The sequence below is a fragment of the Boleophthalmus pectinirostris genome, unplaced genomic scaffold (genome assembly GCF_026225935.1).
Source record: "Boleophthalmus pectinirostris isolate CB_2022bp ecotype Guang Dong unplaced genomic scaffold, ASM2622593v1 HiC_scaffold_2, whole genome shotgun sequence".
NCBI classification, from domain to species: Eukaryota; Metazoa; Chordata; class Actinopteri; order Gobiiformes; family Gobiidae; genus Boleophthalmus; species Boleophthalmus pectinirostris.
Genome location: NW_026571152.1, coordinates 8,356,206 through 8,373,229, shown reverse-complemented (window position 1 = coordinate 8,373,229; position 17,024 = coordinate 8,356,206). Strand labels below are relative to the sequence as shown.

The window sequence follows — 17,024 nt, the reverse complement described above, 5'->3', positions numbered from 1 at the left end:
TTTGCATCTTCTGTTCAGACAGTCAACATATAAACGTAGCCTTCTTTAAAACCACACTTTTACTCACTGGCTTTTAACACGGCGTGAGAATTGTATGCTCCTCTGACTGTTTTTTAAAATTGTTTTTATTTGCTATTTTTCTATTTGCTAATTTTAGTATTTTTATATTTTTTATTGACTTGCTTCTTTATTCATTTTATGCTTCATTTTATTTATTCTCTTGATTTATATAGCGCCTACTCTGTGCAGCACTTTGAAGACTTTGTGTTGGTAAAATGTGCAATACAAATAAAGTTGGATTAGAATGAAATGGATCAATATTATAATTAAACTGCCCATATTATGCAAAAACACACCTGGAGTTGTGTTTTGTTTCATTCACACACAAATTTAGCACACACAAATTTAGCACACACAAATTTAGCACACAAACTCTGCATATTTAGGCTGAGGAGTTGCTACCACTAAATGACATCACAAGGTGGAACAGAGCATTTTGAGCTTTGGGTACACACACAGACTAATAATAATGGATTATTCAAATGTGTGAATGAAATGAAACACAACTCTGAGTATGTTTTTGAGGAGGCAACAGCATTTATAAAGCTCACAAGAGTCAATTATGCGGAATACAGGACCTTTTTGAGGGGAAAACATAATTTTGGGCCACTGCAAATCATTTTGAATCAGTTTTTCACATTTTTCACAGTAAAAATGAGCAAAAAAATATCTGCTGTGCATCCTTGTTTTTCAAAAAACTAAATTATAGGTTTCATGATGACACACATTTCAATATACTGTATATCTTTTTTATCTTTCCAGGAACAAGGATATCGAATCATTGCGTGGATGCCAAAAACTAGGTCATTAACAAAGGAAGTCCTGCCTTATGGTTTTAATTAGCTTCATGTTTCTTTAGTTGTTTAAATAATTAAGGTCAGCATCTGGTATTCACATAGACTGTACATGCACAGAGCCATGCCATAGATCCTTATGTCTGAAGGGTACAACATGTTTTAGTTTCACATGTATCCGGTGTGGTCACGATATGAACATTTCAAACATAATTTCGATACTAAGGAATTGACTCAATACGCAATACAGATTCTGATACCATACTATAATATAACACTCTTTCTTTAGATAATAGAATGTGATTTTCAGCATTAAATCATACTACTTATTTTTCTATGTTGTCTTATATATGTGTAGTCACTCAGTGGTCCAGGTCGGTTCCATAGTGGTCCATGGGTGTATACTAGACTATGTGTTCTTATACTTGTTCTGATACAGCTCATGATCATTCTAAAACTACAAGGTTCATTTCTGTCCTGTCAGTGTGACTTTTTAGTATCACTTCTTGCTCAAATGAGTATCTAATTTCAACACTACTGGTCGTTTTTGTATAGGTAAGGATCTAATTTTTGATACTTTTGACATCCCTACATGTCCATTGATCCATCCTTTTTTTTTTTCTGCTTATCTGGGTCTGGGTTGTGAGGGCAGCAGTTTAAGCAGGGTCTCCCTGACATTTCACCCAAACACTTCCTCCAGCTCCTTCGAGGGGACCCCAAGGCATTCCCAGGCCAGCCCAGAGACATTGTCCCTCCACTGTGTCCTGGGCCTTCCCCGGTGCCTCCTCCTGGTGGGACCTGAACAGCTCCCCAGGGAGGTGTCCAGGAGGCATCAGGAACAGATGCCCTCCCAACAGCTGCTCCTCTCCACGTGAAGGAGCAGTGACTCTACTCCGAGCTTCTTCAGTGCAAATATGCTCCTCACCCTGTCACTAACGGAACGCCCAGCTACTCTGCAGAGGAAACTCATTTCGAGCACTTGTACTGTAATTGCTCTTAATACAACCCCACTGTCCCAAAACAAGAAGTGACAAACAGGAAGAAACCACAACGTCCAGAACACACGGATCAGGTTTAACAAAGAAATATTACCCATTCAAATGCATTAGGAGCTACAGATTAGATTAGGAGAAGGACACGATTACTAATGTATTCTTACGGGTTTAGGAGCACATGTCTCATACTGTCACAATACCATTTCAAACTCTATTTTGATACCAAGAAGTCAATACTTCATACTTATTTATTTTCCGCAATAATAAAAACACTTTAGACAATAGAATGTAATTTTCTATATAACTAGAAAAAAAAAACTTGACCATTCTAATGCTGTTCAGAAAATGTCAAATTTTGTCCTGTTGGTGGGTACAAGTTTTAGTATCTCTTTAAATATTTACTTTGGTTTAACAAATTGACACTAATAGAATAGAGAATGGCCATATATTACACAACATTTACTCTTATGAGTTTTAAGATATGTTCAGCTCATCAAACACATACCCAGAGTTGTGTTTTGTATCATTCACACATGTTTGAATAATCCTTATCTCGCTCCCTCTGTCTGAAGCTACAAAACTCAAAGTGCTCTGTTTGACCTTGTGATGTCATGTAGTGATAGTTTTCAAGTCAACTTTTGTTCATTTCAGTAGAGATTAGTGAATCCAGGACTGAAATTATTCAATCGATTCGAAGTGAATTCGTATGGAGCACTTCCTGTATTACTGCCTGACATCACAAGGTGGAACAAAGTGTTTCCCATTTTTAAGGAAGAACTTAAACTTAAATATACAGATTGTGTGTTAAACATGTATGACTGAAACAAACCACAACTTCAGGTATGTATGTGAAGAGGAAACAACAACAGATCAGAAAACAGTCCCCGGTCTGGTCCCCGGTCTGGTCCCCGGTCTGGTCCCCGGTCTGGTCCCCGGTCTGGTCCCCGGTCTGGTTCCCGGTCTGGTCCCCGGTCTGGTCCCCGGTCTGGTCCCCGGTCTGGTCCCCGGTCTACTACTCATTATTACTCACCCTGTAGCTGTGGAAGAGTTCGATGGCTCGGAGCACGTCAAACTTTCGGGCCATGAGAAACTTGACAGCCAGGTCCTTGGACAGAGGGGACACCCCATGCTGACTGGTCCATTTGTTGATCTCCTCCAGAAACTGCCTCGTTGCCTGAACACAAACACAAGAGTTTTTGATTCATCTGAACTGCTTTCATTTCACCCATAGATTATGATGTTAGAATTGACACATTTTAAATCACAAATAAAACTGTGGTGCCTAATAGGAGCTGACGTCACCGTAACCCCCGGTGTACGCTGACTGCAGGTACGCTGCAGTGGGCTGTGGGCAGAGGGTGGAAACTGTGCTCCCGAGACAACATATTTACAGGAGCTCACATGATAGATTAGCATGTATAGGAAGCCTTGTTGGTAAACAACAGCGACATTTCACCATATGACCACTTTCTGCCTTTGGATACCATTTTCTCATGCTTTTGGATACCTTGGCTACAATGGGGAAGTACATTTGTGAAGTACTAGGAGTGTGCAGGAATATTTTATTCTGAAAATATTCCTGGTCTGTCAGTTTTGTGCGTCTGATTTCCTGTTTTGCTCATGTGATTTTGTCAGCTTGACGTCAGAGACCGCTGCAGTGTCCGGCAAAAATAAACTTCTTGCAGATTCTTTCCGCAGGCCCACGCCCCACCTACATCTCACCGAGGTCAGTGTGGCAGGGTGCTACTGATTCTTGCAGGAATCACGCGTGTCCCAAACCACACTGCACCTACAGCCATTTACATGGGTTGTAAATGTCATCACAATAAAGAGTCAGCAACTCCTACGGATAAATTTCAGATCCTTACATTTATGTATGACATCAGCTCTCACTGGGCACCGCAGTTTTCTAAGGTGATTTTAGTTTTCTTATTCAAAACAAACACATGTGGCTTTCAGTTTTTATTTCATAATGAATATAAATAACAAGACGGGAGTTCATTTTCTTCCTCCAAAGTCTGAGCTCCAACCCTCATGCTTTTACTGACACAGGTCTGGCTGTAGCTCTGCATTAAAGAGACCCAAGCTGATCATTGACCATTTGAAATAATAAAATGTGATTCATTGCACAGCCCTATAAATCATTTCCTAACAAAATAAATAGAACATAAAAGAAATGGATCTCTGCAATTTAACTCATGCTTTGATATTCATCTTAACAAGTTTCATCTTATCCAAAGACCAATCCTCCATCTGCCACAAAATTGGTTACGGATTTGTTGATTTAAAAGCCAGATACATGAATGTAATATGTGATCCATTCCATTTCAAACACACTGCAACAGGATACAATCATAATTAAAACATAAAAAAATGAAATGATAAGAGTCCTGGTTATATTTTTCTCTTACATAAAGTCACTGAGGAATAAGGACAGGGCAAATGTACTCAAAATAATATCGCAATGACCAGATTCTCAGTAAACGGAGTTGCATAACAGTAAAGGACAGCTTGTAATAGCATGTCATTCCCATGTATTTAGCAACAGTTCTCAGGAATACTAAAACCTTTCCAAGCATAATTTCGTTTTATCATTAGTATTCCTTATCATATTTCTAAAACTCGATTAGTTCAGTGATGCAGCGGCCTGTGGATGTTTACATAATGAAATTCATGGGAAATGCGGCAGTGAACGCAGAAAAAAAGTCCAGGAAAGAAAGAATGAAAAGGTGACACTGCTGTTTAAGACCCAGGGCTTCTACAAGTGTTAAACATTAGCTTATAGTGAGATCATTTGCTTTTCTCACACTAGGGAAATGGATTAAAACTGCGATCTGAATGGACACAATCAGCAAATCACAAGGGCTGCAATTTTAAAGTACAATCATTTCATCAACAACAAAATATCCAGTCTTATCCTGCATGAAAACTGCTAACCGTGTACAAACATGTTCTGAAATGTGATTCTTGTTCTTGTTTGTCAGTTCAGATTTCAGTCTTCATGTCAATTCTTCTGCACGTGTTTAAAATGTGAACTCTGGATGGAATCCTATTATTAAATCATAACTTGTAAATCTTATTGAGACAGATGGACCAATCACATCGCAAACCAATCACATCGCAGTATTGATGTTTGTGCAGAAGCCAAAGGTGAAGCTCCCAAACAAACATTGCGACGCCCAAAGACGTACTTCAACCTATTTCAATACCTATTTCTTTTTCAATACAACAAGACTATTTAGGTTGTGAAAAACACGTAGAAGGTAAGAGCATGCGTGGACAAGGAAGATGTCTGTGCTTTTTTCTCAACTGGACGAAACAAAAGGTTGATTTTTTGGCTTGTTCTGCTGTGGTTGACATGGTCGTCATTACGCTCCATGTTTTCCGATCTCTTTCAGTGAGAGCTGTTCTTGACTGATAATGTGTAGAACTCACTTCAGTGACACACAGATTAATCTGGAGGTTAGTTTCACCCAAATTCTATTTCACTAAAACTTGTAGTTAACATAATGTTTAAGGTTTTACATTTGACCCTCCGCTTTCCTGGTGGAGAGTCCTTCAAATGCTTTTCTTCATGAAGATATGACTGCTTTGTCGAGATTGTTCTACAGCAGGGATGGGCAATTATTTTTTCCATGGGGCCACATGAGAGACAGAAAATATTGAACAGGGCCGGGCCAAAGTGCTTAACTAAAACACTGCAATATGAATTATATTTATTTATGAAAAAGCTGTAAATATCATTGTTTTGACGAGCTGGTAAGACTGGTTAGCGTTTATGTTATGACTAAGCAATGAAAGTGAGGTTGCCTTACAGAAAATGTCATTAAAAACACCTCCAAAATAAAAGCAATGCACCTTTAGTCCATGCATGAGGTAAAATTATAAAATATGTGTATTTTCGAATTCCAAATGAGCTTAAAGGGATAGTTCGGATTTTTTGACATAAATCTGTATGGCCTCCCCGTCATCAGTGTTGTGCATTCCACACCGACTTACCCCCGAAAGCGTCCGGTGAGCCGAGATACTGGCCCGTTTTGGTGCTGAGGAAAGTAGTTCAGCAAGTTGTGTGGGGACTGTATACTAAAGCGTTTTTCTTCTCAAAGCAATATGTGTTCAAAAGAGTGATACATTTGCATCACAAAACCATCGTCGCCAAAAAAGTCAGATCTCATAATCGCTTGGCGTTATTTTCTCTCCGTACGTACCACTGCGCGCGGCCGCCAGGTGACGGCCGCGCACCGATCCATCACTTTCTTCAGTTGTTCGGGAGTGTTTACATGCGCAGACCGCCGCCACGCGAGAGAGCTAACGAGAGAGCTAGAGCCATAAGTATATAAGACTGGTTCACTTTGTTTACTGCTCGGAATGTTAGCGACAACATGTCTGATTATGACACTGACAATAAAGACTTTGCCTTTACCACAAACCCAAGGGGAGATCTTTGTGAACCCGAATATACTGATGCCGAATTTCACTGATGAGGGGGATGCCATACAGATTTATGTCAAAAAATCCGAACTATCCCTTTAAACGAGCCAATAAGACTCAACCAAAGGGCCCTATGTGGACCAGGAGCTGGACAATGCCTGACAATGTACAGTATGCTATTAACCCTTTCTATCTTCATGGAGAGCAAACCAGACCAAGTTCCAGGTCAGATCTGTGGAGAAGCGATCCCACTCACAGTCAGAATGCCTGTTTTTTGAGGTATCTTGAAGCTATAAAACTCATAGTTTGACAATGTTGTGAAGTTTATCATTTTACTTCCTGCTTTGACACGGGCAGCAGATGTGACACACATGGAGGTAATTCCATTATCGTTACCTAGCAACAAAATGGAAACAAGGGCCAAAACCTGACAAATGCAGTTATGATTTGTTGTATCAACCAAGGACAGAAGTTGAGAATTAGAATTAAACTAGAATTTGGTGTACTGATGACAGCGATTCCATGTTACAACAACTCTTTTTTGCCAACATTGCTTCACAAACTGCAAATGACAAAACTATGCTGCATCTCACCAAATGAAGTCATAATAAAAAAAAAAAACTAAATTGTCATATGCACTTTTAGTTACAAAATGCAATCCACAGTCCACCCATCAGACTATTACACAATTTAGAACAATACAGCAGACCCCCCCACCCTCTCTCCTCCCTCCCCTCTGCCGGAGCTTGTTCCAGTGTTTTTCCTGGAAGTCGGAGCTGGAGTTGCGCCCGTGTCCTTGACCTGCGGATCTGGGCCTCAGTCATCGTTCCCAACACCCAGTTCTTCTCCCAACTTTTCAGGAATGCGCTGGATGACTTCAGATGTCAACACGAGCTGTGAACGAGCGCAAGTTGGACTGAAAAATGTGCCAAACGCAACAATCGTCCCCAGAGTCCAGATAAAAATAAGGAGCTTAAAATACCAGCGCCAGGACTTGGAAGTTCAGACCTACAAACTTGAGTTACTCTGAAACTTACTCTGATGAAGGTGATGAGGGGACACTGTTACAAGATGGTTAAAAGCTTAAAAGTGCATTGTGTAACTTTTCTGGTGGAGGGTCTGTCAAATGCTTTTCTCCATGGAGATGTTATTGCTTTGTTTAGATGTTCTACAGTATGGTATTAACCCTTTCTATCTTCATGGAGACCAAACCAGATGAAGTTACAGGTCAGATCTGTGGAAAGGCAACCACGCTCAGTCAGAATGTCAGTTTCCTAGGTATTTTTGAGCTATAAAACCACTTGTAATTGAATAAATGTAAAGTAGAGCTGTTTAATGTCACACTGTGGAACATTCCAGGCAGAGCAATGACATGTCCATAGAAACAAGAAGGTGACAGACCCCAACCAAAAAGTTGCATAGTGTACCTTTCCAAAAGAAAAAAAAAAAAAAAAAAAAGAACAGTGTCAAATTCCAAATAAGGATTAGAGCAAAATCTGTATGTCCATATATCAATTCTTTTGTGCAATATTAGTATTACACACAATGACTCTTATGCACATTAAGACATGTTTTAATGTTACTAGGGATGTAACAATAACCAAAATATTGTGATATCGTATCGTCACAAGTCTCACAATAATATCGTGGGCCGTCACAATATATCAAATCACAATTTCCTTTATTTAAATGCATGGTTTTACAGTAGCAACAGCTTATAAACATAGGGAACTACATATCCCATGATTCATTTCAGCACAGACAACATGAAGAAATATGTTTTTTGCTTGAATTCTTGGGATTATGACAGTAATAATTCACATCAAAATCTTGTCAAGGTATTTTAAAAGCAAAAAAGTGGCCTATCTACAAATATATCAGACTCAAAATATCACAATACTATGAGATGCATATCATGATAATATCGTACTGAGAGACTTGGATATCATTACATCCCTAGCTGTTACCTCAGCAAAAACAGACCTGGAGTTGTGTTTTGTTTCATTCACACGTCTGAGGAACCCTTTAGTCTGTCTACTTCCGGGTCCGGTCAAGTGGTAACAGAGGGAAACAGGGGCAGATTTTTTACATTCAAATCGCTCTTATTCAGAAACTAGAGGGACTATTGAAATAAGTAAAGTATCAGAATGTAGGAAAGAGTTACACTCCAACAGGGTAACGTTAAACCTGCTATATTCTTTCAAGTTGCTGACAAAAAATAAAAAAACTCATGTCGGTAACAGAGGGAATGAAATATGCAGCACTTTTTGGGCAATAAATACAAACAGTGATAACTCTTGGTTCTCACTTACATATCCTTAACAAACTGGTTTGAATATTTGCTTCATATAGTTTTCTACCATATGGTACAAGATTAGAGTGAAAAAACCTCTTACTTTTTGAGTAATGAGATTTTTTATTAAGAAAGGTCATGGTAACGGAGGGGAAAATTGTGCAAGCAAGTAGAAGGTGCATGATTTTACATAATTTGTCGCTTTTTTCTTCTAAATACTTTAATATTACTTCAAAATGAAAGGAAATTATTTCTATAAAATATGTCAGTCCTTCCAAGCAAATTTTTATCATTTTAAATATTTTTTTTTTGGAAAAATCATGTACCTTCATCAACAGTTCAAAGATGGAATAACACAAGATATGATGAAATACATCCATTTATTTACATGATTTGCAGGTCTTTGAAATTTTGGAAATAATTTTTGTTCCATGTTTCATACATGGTCTGTTTAAAACGTATGGAACTTTAGAACCAAAAATGGTACAGAAAAAAGGTAAACAGTTTCATAAACTAGAGTACATATGCTATCTGCATTAACTTGAATTTTTGGCCTTGCTGTTTACTTCTGCTTGACCGGGCCCTTCTCTAAAGCTCAAAATGCTCTGTTCCAATTTGTGATGTCATGAAGCAGTAGTTTTCAAGTTTACAGCTACATTTAACATAACACATCTTGTTTAAAAGGGCCCATTATGACATTTTCTGATCTATGTTTTAATGTTTCTTCATCACAGACAGACCTGGAGTTGTGTTTTGTTTCAGTCACACGTTTAACACACAAACACTGTATATTCAAGCTGAGTTCTTCTCTCAAACAGAAAACAGTCTGTCCCACCTTGTGATATCATACAGGAAGTACTCTGCTGTGTTTTTAAACTCCATACACCTTCACTAGAATCAATTGCATCATTTCAGACCTAGAATTTCCTATCTCTACTGAACTAAAAGGTAAAATGTAACTGTTAAAATTAAAACTACCATTTCATGACATCATAAGGTGGAACAGAGCATTTTGAGCTTTCAAGATATAGAGACAGTAATAAATGAGGATCAATCAAACATGTGTGAATAAAACAAAACACAACTCCAGGTCTGTTTTTGAGGAGGTAACAACATTCTAACATGTCATAATACAGCTGCTCAGTTATGGAAAAAATAATATATATTTTTTGTCAATATTGAAATCACGATTATTAAAATTATTATCTTTTTAGTTACACAATGCAGTTTTTTTTTTAAATGTTTCTCTCTTTGTTACTGATAATTTCAGCAAAACTTCAAAATTGAAAATAAATATAGGCTACAAGTATGTACCTTAGAGCAGTTTTGTGATGTATAAAACATAAAATGAATACAAACAAGCTTTGAACATGAAATAAGGCATAGAAAAACATAAATTTATCCAAAATAAACTATATATCCAGCTGATCTATAATCTTTATATTTAAAAGTAAAATAAACATACTTATTTATACAATAAATATTAGAAAATTAACTTTGTTAAGCTTTAATCGTTTCAGCTCGATTATGAGTTTGGAGATCATTTGACACACAAATGAAAATCGTGATAAAATTCTATTATTTGCACAGCCTTATTCATTAAGCTCACAAGAGTCAATTTTGCGTAATATAGGACCTTCAACATTTTTAAAATCATTTGAATCCAATTAGAAAATGACTTGACACATGCGTTTTTTGTTTTCACTGTGTCCTAGAGTCTCCCCCGAGCCCACAGAGGAGGCACTGAGCGGAGCCGTGGGGAGCAGGAAGTCCACTCTTTGGGCTGAATACAAAATGATGAGATAGAAGAGTCCAGTGTCCCGCTCCTAACAGGCTCTTTTAACATTCAGGAGGAGCGACAGGGCTGCACCTGACAGACCCTGCACCTGAGAGAGGCTGAAGCTGCAGCTTTAAATGTGGAAAGGACTTGGGAGGTTTATGGGATTGGAAAAAGCTTAAAGATTATGACTTTTTCCACGTATTTAGTGTTAAACATCAATGAGTATTTGTATATTTAGTCCATTGTAAATCTCTTATATTAAAACTGCTTAAAGAGGGGGCAATGTGCAAAAGATATACATATATTTTTTTTAGCTTTCTACCAAGTTATAACATTGTTCCCTCATCAAAAACATGTCTGAAGGTGTCATATGTCATCCGTGCATGTTTGAGTAATTTTGCAATCTCAATCCGTGTATCATTCCTTCATTCATTTTTCAAAGTAAAACCAAAAATAAGAAAACGAAAAAACAACTGTTTTATTCACTATTTGTATCCAAAAGACCAGGACTGAGTCTGGGACCGAGACCGGAACTGAGACCGGGAACAGGTTCAGGACTGAGACTGGGCCCAGACCAGGACTCAGACCAGGACTGAGACGGGGACTGGAGACGGGGACTGAGACGGGGACTGAGACCGGGACTGAGACCGGGACTGAGACCGGGACTGAGACCGGGACTGACAATGGTTCAGTCCAGCTTCAGTCCAGCTTCAGTCCAGGTTCAGTCCAGGTTCAAGGTCAGTCCGTATGTGGTGCAAAAGTCCAGCATCGCAGTTTAAATCATTATTCATTTAACCACAAAATCGAAAACTAAAAAAATCTAATCATTATCCGTTTTTTTCATTTTGGTTTTGGAGACAAAAATGAAGAAAATAGGTGTTTATTCATTTTCTTATTTTTGTTTGTTTTGTTTAGTTTTATACTGAAAAATGAATGAACGAATGATACACGGACTGATCTCTCCTGGGCCCTATTCAAACCCTCTTTACAGTTAACTGTGAGATTCTGTACAAAGCTCCGCCCACCAGCCTATGTCGTCCATCCTCCCACACGACAATTCTCCATAAATGTACAAAAGCATGACAAAAAACTGTACACAACTTGACAAATCTGATGCACACCAGTTTCATTAGCGGATTGTGATAGCGCTCTGAAGGGGTAGTGACTTAGAAAAGGGAGGGGAGACTCAGAGCACTCAGAGCAGTTAATACTCCATAGAAGTTCAATAGCATCTCTTAAATCAAATCACTGGCCTCACAGACTGCTACATGGAAGTACAGAGCAGTGGGTGGAGATAAGTGAAAACAAAGATTTTTTTTACAATTGGATAAGATAAAAAGCAGTGTGAAAATGACCACACATAGTGCAGATTGTGAATGACAGAGTGCTTTGGAGGGAGAGTCCTGTTTGAGAGCTTGGAGCAGGTCAGCTAAATATTTATGCATTTCTATTGGATCAAATGAATCTCCTGACGACTATCTCCAAAACAAACTCCATCCTCACACTCCGGCTCTGAGCAGGAAACCAAAACAACACAACTGGTTTGAGATTCTGGAAAAACTTCTGGTGACTGCAAAGGAAGTTAGAAGACTTTTTTTTTTATTCAGTCATTTTAGATCAATATTATGATTAAAATATCCAGATGATAAACATAATGATGCACTGGTGTCATAGATTATACAGTATAAATATAGCAGAAAAAAGAATCAGTTTTTTTTTTTTTTTTTTAAATAAATTCACATTTAGATTATAGTGCACATGCCCAGACTTAACAGTTGCAATTATCTAGGAGGTTCTGGGTTTTATCAACATATTCTGTAATCCCCAATTTACATCAAAGCAGTAACAGCACAGGATACGTGCAGCATAGGTGCGGCATACGCACAGGTATCGCTTTCCATTTTAACCGGTAATTTACACCAGCAATGTCATACGTGCATCCAACGGTCATTATTAAGCTAAGGCTGCTTAAATTAGGTTAGAGTTTTAATTTCTCAGCATCTCCAGGTTTTTACAGGTTAAGATAGCAAATAAGCAAGTGGTGCTAAAATGCCTTTTCAAAATACGTTCTCCAAAACCCCCACAGTCGCATAAACACTGTTCGTCGCATCAGGAATGACTCGCGATTGACTACGGAAAGTTTACAGCCATGGAGGATAAATATCAAACACTTTACAGCATCAAACAGAAACTGTACAAGAACAGCTTCTGAAAGAAAAAGGCATGTGGAACAGACAGCCAAAGTGAAATGGTGAGTAGCTTAATAGAATAGAAATAGAATAGAATAGAAAGCCTTTATTTTCATTATACAATAGTACAATGAAATTCAGAGCATTATTAAATATAATATATATATTAGTATATATTATATATATATATATATATATTATATAATTAATGCAGCACCGCAGATACAGCTCGTTATCATTGCAAAGCATCAACTCTTATTGTCAATGTTTATTTTGTGATTTAAAACATAATTCATACAATCAACAACAAATACATAATGTATTGTAAAAGTTCAATGTTTAAATGTAAATATAAAAAGTTTAATGTTTAAACATGAGAAGCCACAGAGATTGGGGTCATAGCTCTGCTGCCTCTGGTGTAAAATGAAGCTTTTAAAAGTAGGTGTGTATGTAGCTCTGCCGACGTGACATGTCGCTGACGCTCCTGGTGTAAGTTCTTAAACTTTTTGAGGCCAGAGATCACTTCTTGGTATGAATATATACCAAGGACCCCCTATTAATCGTATAGTGGCGTTACAATAAAGCCCAGAAGTTCAAACCATGTTAAAACTAAATACAGATGAAAGATTATTTTCTTGTAGTATTTAGTTAATTTGTGTCATTGTTTGAGTCAAAACATTGTAATTTTGGAATTGTATATCATAGAAAATTGTAGTATTCAAGCTATGGTCCATGTCTAAATTTTTGGAGGACCCACAACACATGGTCCCCAGGGGTGCGCGGACCTCACTTTGAGAACCACTGTTGTATCACATTATTTCTCACATTATTATTATTGCTCTAATGTAGCCACAGCTGCCCAAGGGCAGACTGATCTGCAACACCTGTCCCTCAACCCACCAAATTCATACAAGGCAAAGTATAAAGTGTCTTGCCTGAGGACACAACAGCAGTTTCCACTAGACCCACTATGGCACCTGGAATTCCCATCAAATTGTGAGCCTGCTTAGCTTCAGAGATCAGACGAGATGAGGCTTTGGATAAGGTGCTATGGCTCCAGTTAGGAAACTCTAATCAAGTTTTTCCAAGTACCCTGTGTCGGCTAATACTACTTAACCTGGAAGTACCCCATTGAGGTAGTGAACCAGAAGTACTTGGCCTGTTCTCATCATGAACAATGTTCCCAGGAGGTTATTCCAACTCATTTATCCCTTCGTCAGCTTTCACGTCGTCATGTCTTCCCAGAATTAGCCCATAATGCCATTTTGATGTGCCCGGACCCACATTCCTGTCGGAGGGAGTCATCTTGATCTACGCAGGCTATTATCATCTCCGTAGAAACAAGGAGCGGTGGTTTATGGGAAGTGAAGGAGGCAGACTGCACCATCATCCGGCACCTCCATTCACAAAGCACTATTGAATTACATTATCATTTTTATGGAGAGTCGTGATTCAGGCCCTGGCATCTCCTCGTTTCCCGGGCGTTTGATTACACAGGCTGGCACTATATAAATCTATTTACAGATGTAGAGAAGCCAGGCGCTGTGGGGCTATTGTTGGCACGGGCTATCTCCGCACGGTGCAGCCCACTTGGCACGAGTCAATACCAAAACAGGAAGTCAATAACGTCACTATCTCCCAAATGAACGCTTTTACCCCAATGCGTTCTGGGAGTTCTGACAGGGGGCTGAAAATTAGATCAGATAAGATGTATTAGAAGGGATAAGATGCTTCTCTGGTGCGTGAACTTTGCGTCTGAAAGTTGAGCAACTCTTACAAACTCATCATGATGAATAAGTAAGATGCCCGGAATAAGTTTGGACGGTAAAGATCGGAATCTTTAAATAAAATTACGCAAAATTGACTCTTGTGAGCTTTAAGTCATGTTAGAATCTTGTTACCTCCTCAAAAACAGACCTGGACTTGTGTTTTGTTTCATTCACTCATGTTGGAGTAATTGAGTAAAGGTAACACTTTAGATTAGGAACCACATATTAATTGTTAGTTAATAGTAAAATGCATAATAAGTGCTTAATTACATCTTTGCTACTATTTTTAAAAGTACTTTCAATGCATTTTTGTCCAATGCCGTATTTTGCGAAAACTAACCCATTAACTATTTTCTTCCCATTAAAGTAGTGGAGATTACAATGCACTGAAATCTTAATAAGCACTGATAAGTGTTTGATAAATACCAACTAATAGCTACGTAACAGATAATTAGCATACCAATTACCACTTAGTGAGCTATTAATATGTGGTCCCTAAACTAAAGTGTTACCCCTCTTTTTGTCCTAAACATACTAAAGTGTTTTGATCTTGCTGACCCGAGTACAGCCGTAGTGATGTACAGATGCTCCCGCTTTGTATACAGGAGTTATTCGAGCACAGTGCGATTAACCTTATAGGAACAGGCATGTTTAAAAAAATAATAAAATAAAAATAAGAACTAAGAAAAAAGTGATTGTATTTCTGTTAGAGGGGTTAGTGTATGGAACAACCTGATTGATGATTTAAAAAAGACTAATACTGTAGAAACCTTTAAAAAAGGGTATAAAGCATGATGTTTTGAAAGTTATAAAGTCCTGGAATGAATGAATTATGCGTTTAGTTTTGTTTGTTTTAATTTATATTTTGTCTCTTATATTTACAGTAAGTCACAAGTGAAATTATAAATTCAAACTTGCCGTTCATGTGCTGCTTTTCTTACTTGGAATATTGCCATTGTTTAATAAGGTTTGGCGTTACAAGTACTTTTTACTTCAGCCTAAACCAGGGGTGGGCAAACTACGGCCCAGGGGCCATATGGGGCCCTTTAATCTTTTTAATCCAGCCCACCGAACTTGAATAATAATAATTTTCAGTGTTTTAAAAGTCGTTTCAATAAATAGTAAATATCGTGGGACTACTTTCAGTTTTTTTTCTCTTTGGAGATGGATTACAAAAAAACTCCATCCATCTGCTCCTGGTCCGGCCCTTCCGTCAAATTTTAGAACCCTTTGTGACCCACGAGTCAAAAAGTTTGCCCACCCCTGGTCTAAACCCTTTCGGTCATGATCTATGTTTTGTTTTGTTTTGTAGTGCTGCAAAATGACTAAAACTACTACTCCTACTCCTACTACTAGTACTACTACTAATCTTGGTTTATTAGTCTGTCTACATCTCCAAAGTTCAAAACGCTCTGTGATGTAATGAAGTAGTAGTTTTTGTCTTAACAGCTGCCATTTGCAGGGCTGAAATTGTCCAAATGATTCTAGTGAAGGTGTATGAAGTTTAAAAACACAGTGGAGCACTTCCTGTATGACCACATGACATCACAAGAACAAGTGTTTTCTGTTTGAGAGAAGAACTCAGATTAATGTAGAAGGAATGAAAATTACCTTGAAAGGTGCAGGAATATGTTTATTTTTTCCATGTTTATTTTAAAAGTATCCAGATTACCCTGTTTTTTAAAAATCTATGTTTAAATTCTTCATCACAAACAGACCTGGAGTTGTGTTTTGGTTCATTCACATGTTTAACACACAAACCCTGCATATTTAGGCTGAGTTCTTCTCAGTTCCACCTTGTGATGTCATGCCATAATACAGGAAGTGTTCCACTGTGTTTTTAAACTCCATACACCTTCACAAGAATCATTTGGATAAATTCAGCCCTGGAATTGCCAATCTCTACTAAACACAAAGGTAAAAATATAGCTGTAAAATGGCCGCTCATTCAAGTCAGTGGGTCGAGCTCAATGGTCATCAGATTCGCCTTTAGCCCGGTGAGGTACTTCCGGTGGCTCTGGGCCATTTGAGCATGCTCAGTAGTGCTCTCCCGCAGGCGCAAGCCAATGCACGCGAGCACAGGCAGGGAGCGCGGTCTCGTGTATCACGTGATCACTTTGACCAATCAGAGCGAAGCCAGAGCTAACAATTATAAAGTGTTTAAAACAACTGAAGGATTTTGAGCTGAGAAACAGTTTATGATCTAAAAACAGGTAAAAATCGTCACAAAGTCTGACATTTTTGAAAATCATAGATGCCCTGTCAGCCGAATACGAGCAGTTTGTGATTACATTGCTCTATGAGAAAAATCCTCTCTCAGCCCAGGGGATTTTTTCGCTTAAGTACCCATGAGTGGCCACTACGTCAACTGGAGGCAGCTACAAGAACCAATACCCTATCCAGTTATTTTAATAGATTCGTGCTGTTAACTTGCAAACTACCGCTTCATGACATCACAAGGTGGAACAGAGCATTTTGAGTTTTGGAGATGTAGACAAACTAATACTAAAGAGTTACTCAAACATGTGTAAATAAAACAAAACCACAACTGTTTTTGAGGAGATAACAACATTATAACATGACTTAAAGCTCAGAAGAGTAAACTTTTCATAATATTGGACATTTAAACAGTATTTTTGACAGTCCTAAATCTAAAGACTGAGGTCAAAACCAGGACTCGACCAGATTTGCAGGAATAAACAGTCTCTGGGTG

At 38.2% G+C, this 17,024-nt stretch overlaps 1 protein-coding gene across 1 annotated transcript in view; it reads right to left on the bottom strand.

Moving 5' to 3' along the window:
* ptpn9a (protein tyrosine phosphatase non-receptor type 9a) overlaps positions 1 to 17,024 on the bottom strand; it is a 47,241-nt gene that overhangs the window by 22,050 nt on the left and 8,167 nt on the right. Inside the window, 1 exon segment of the mRNA XM_020923197.2 lies at positions 2,880 to 3,023. Coding sequence (XP_020778856.2) covers positions 2,880 to 3,023 — 144 coding nt within the window.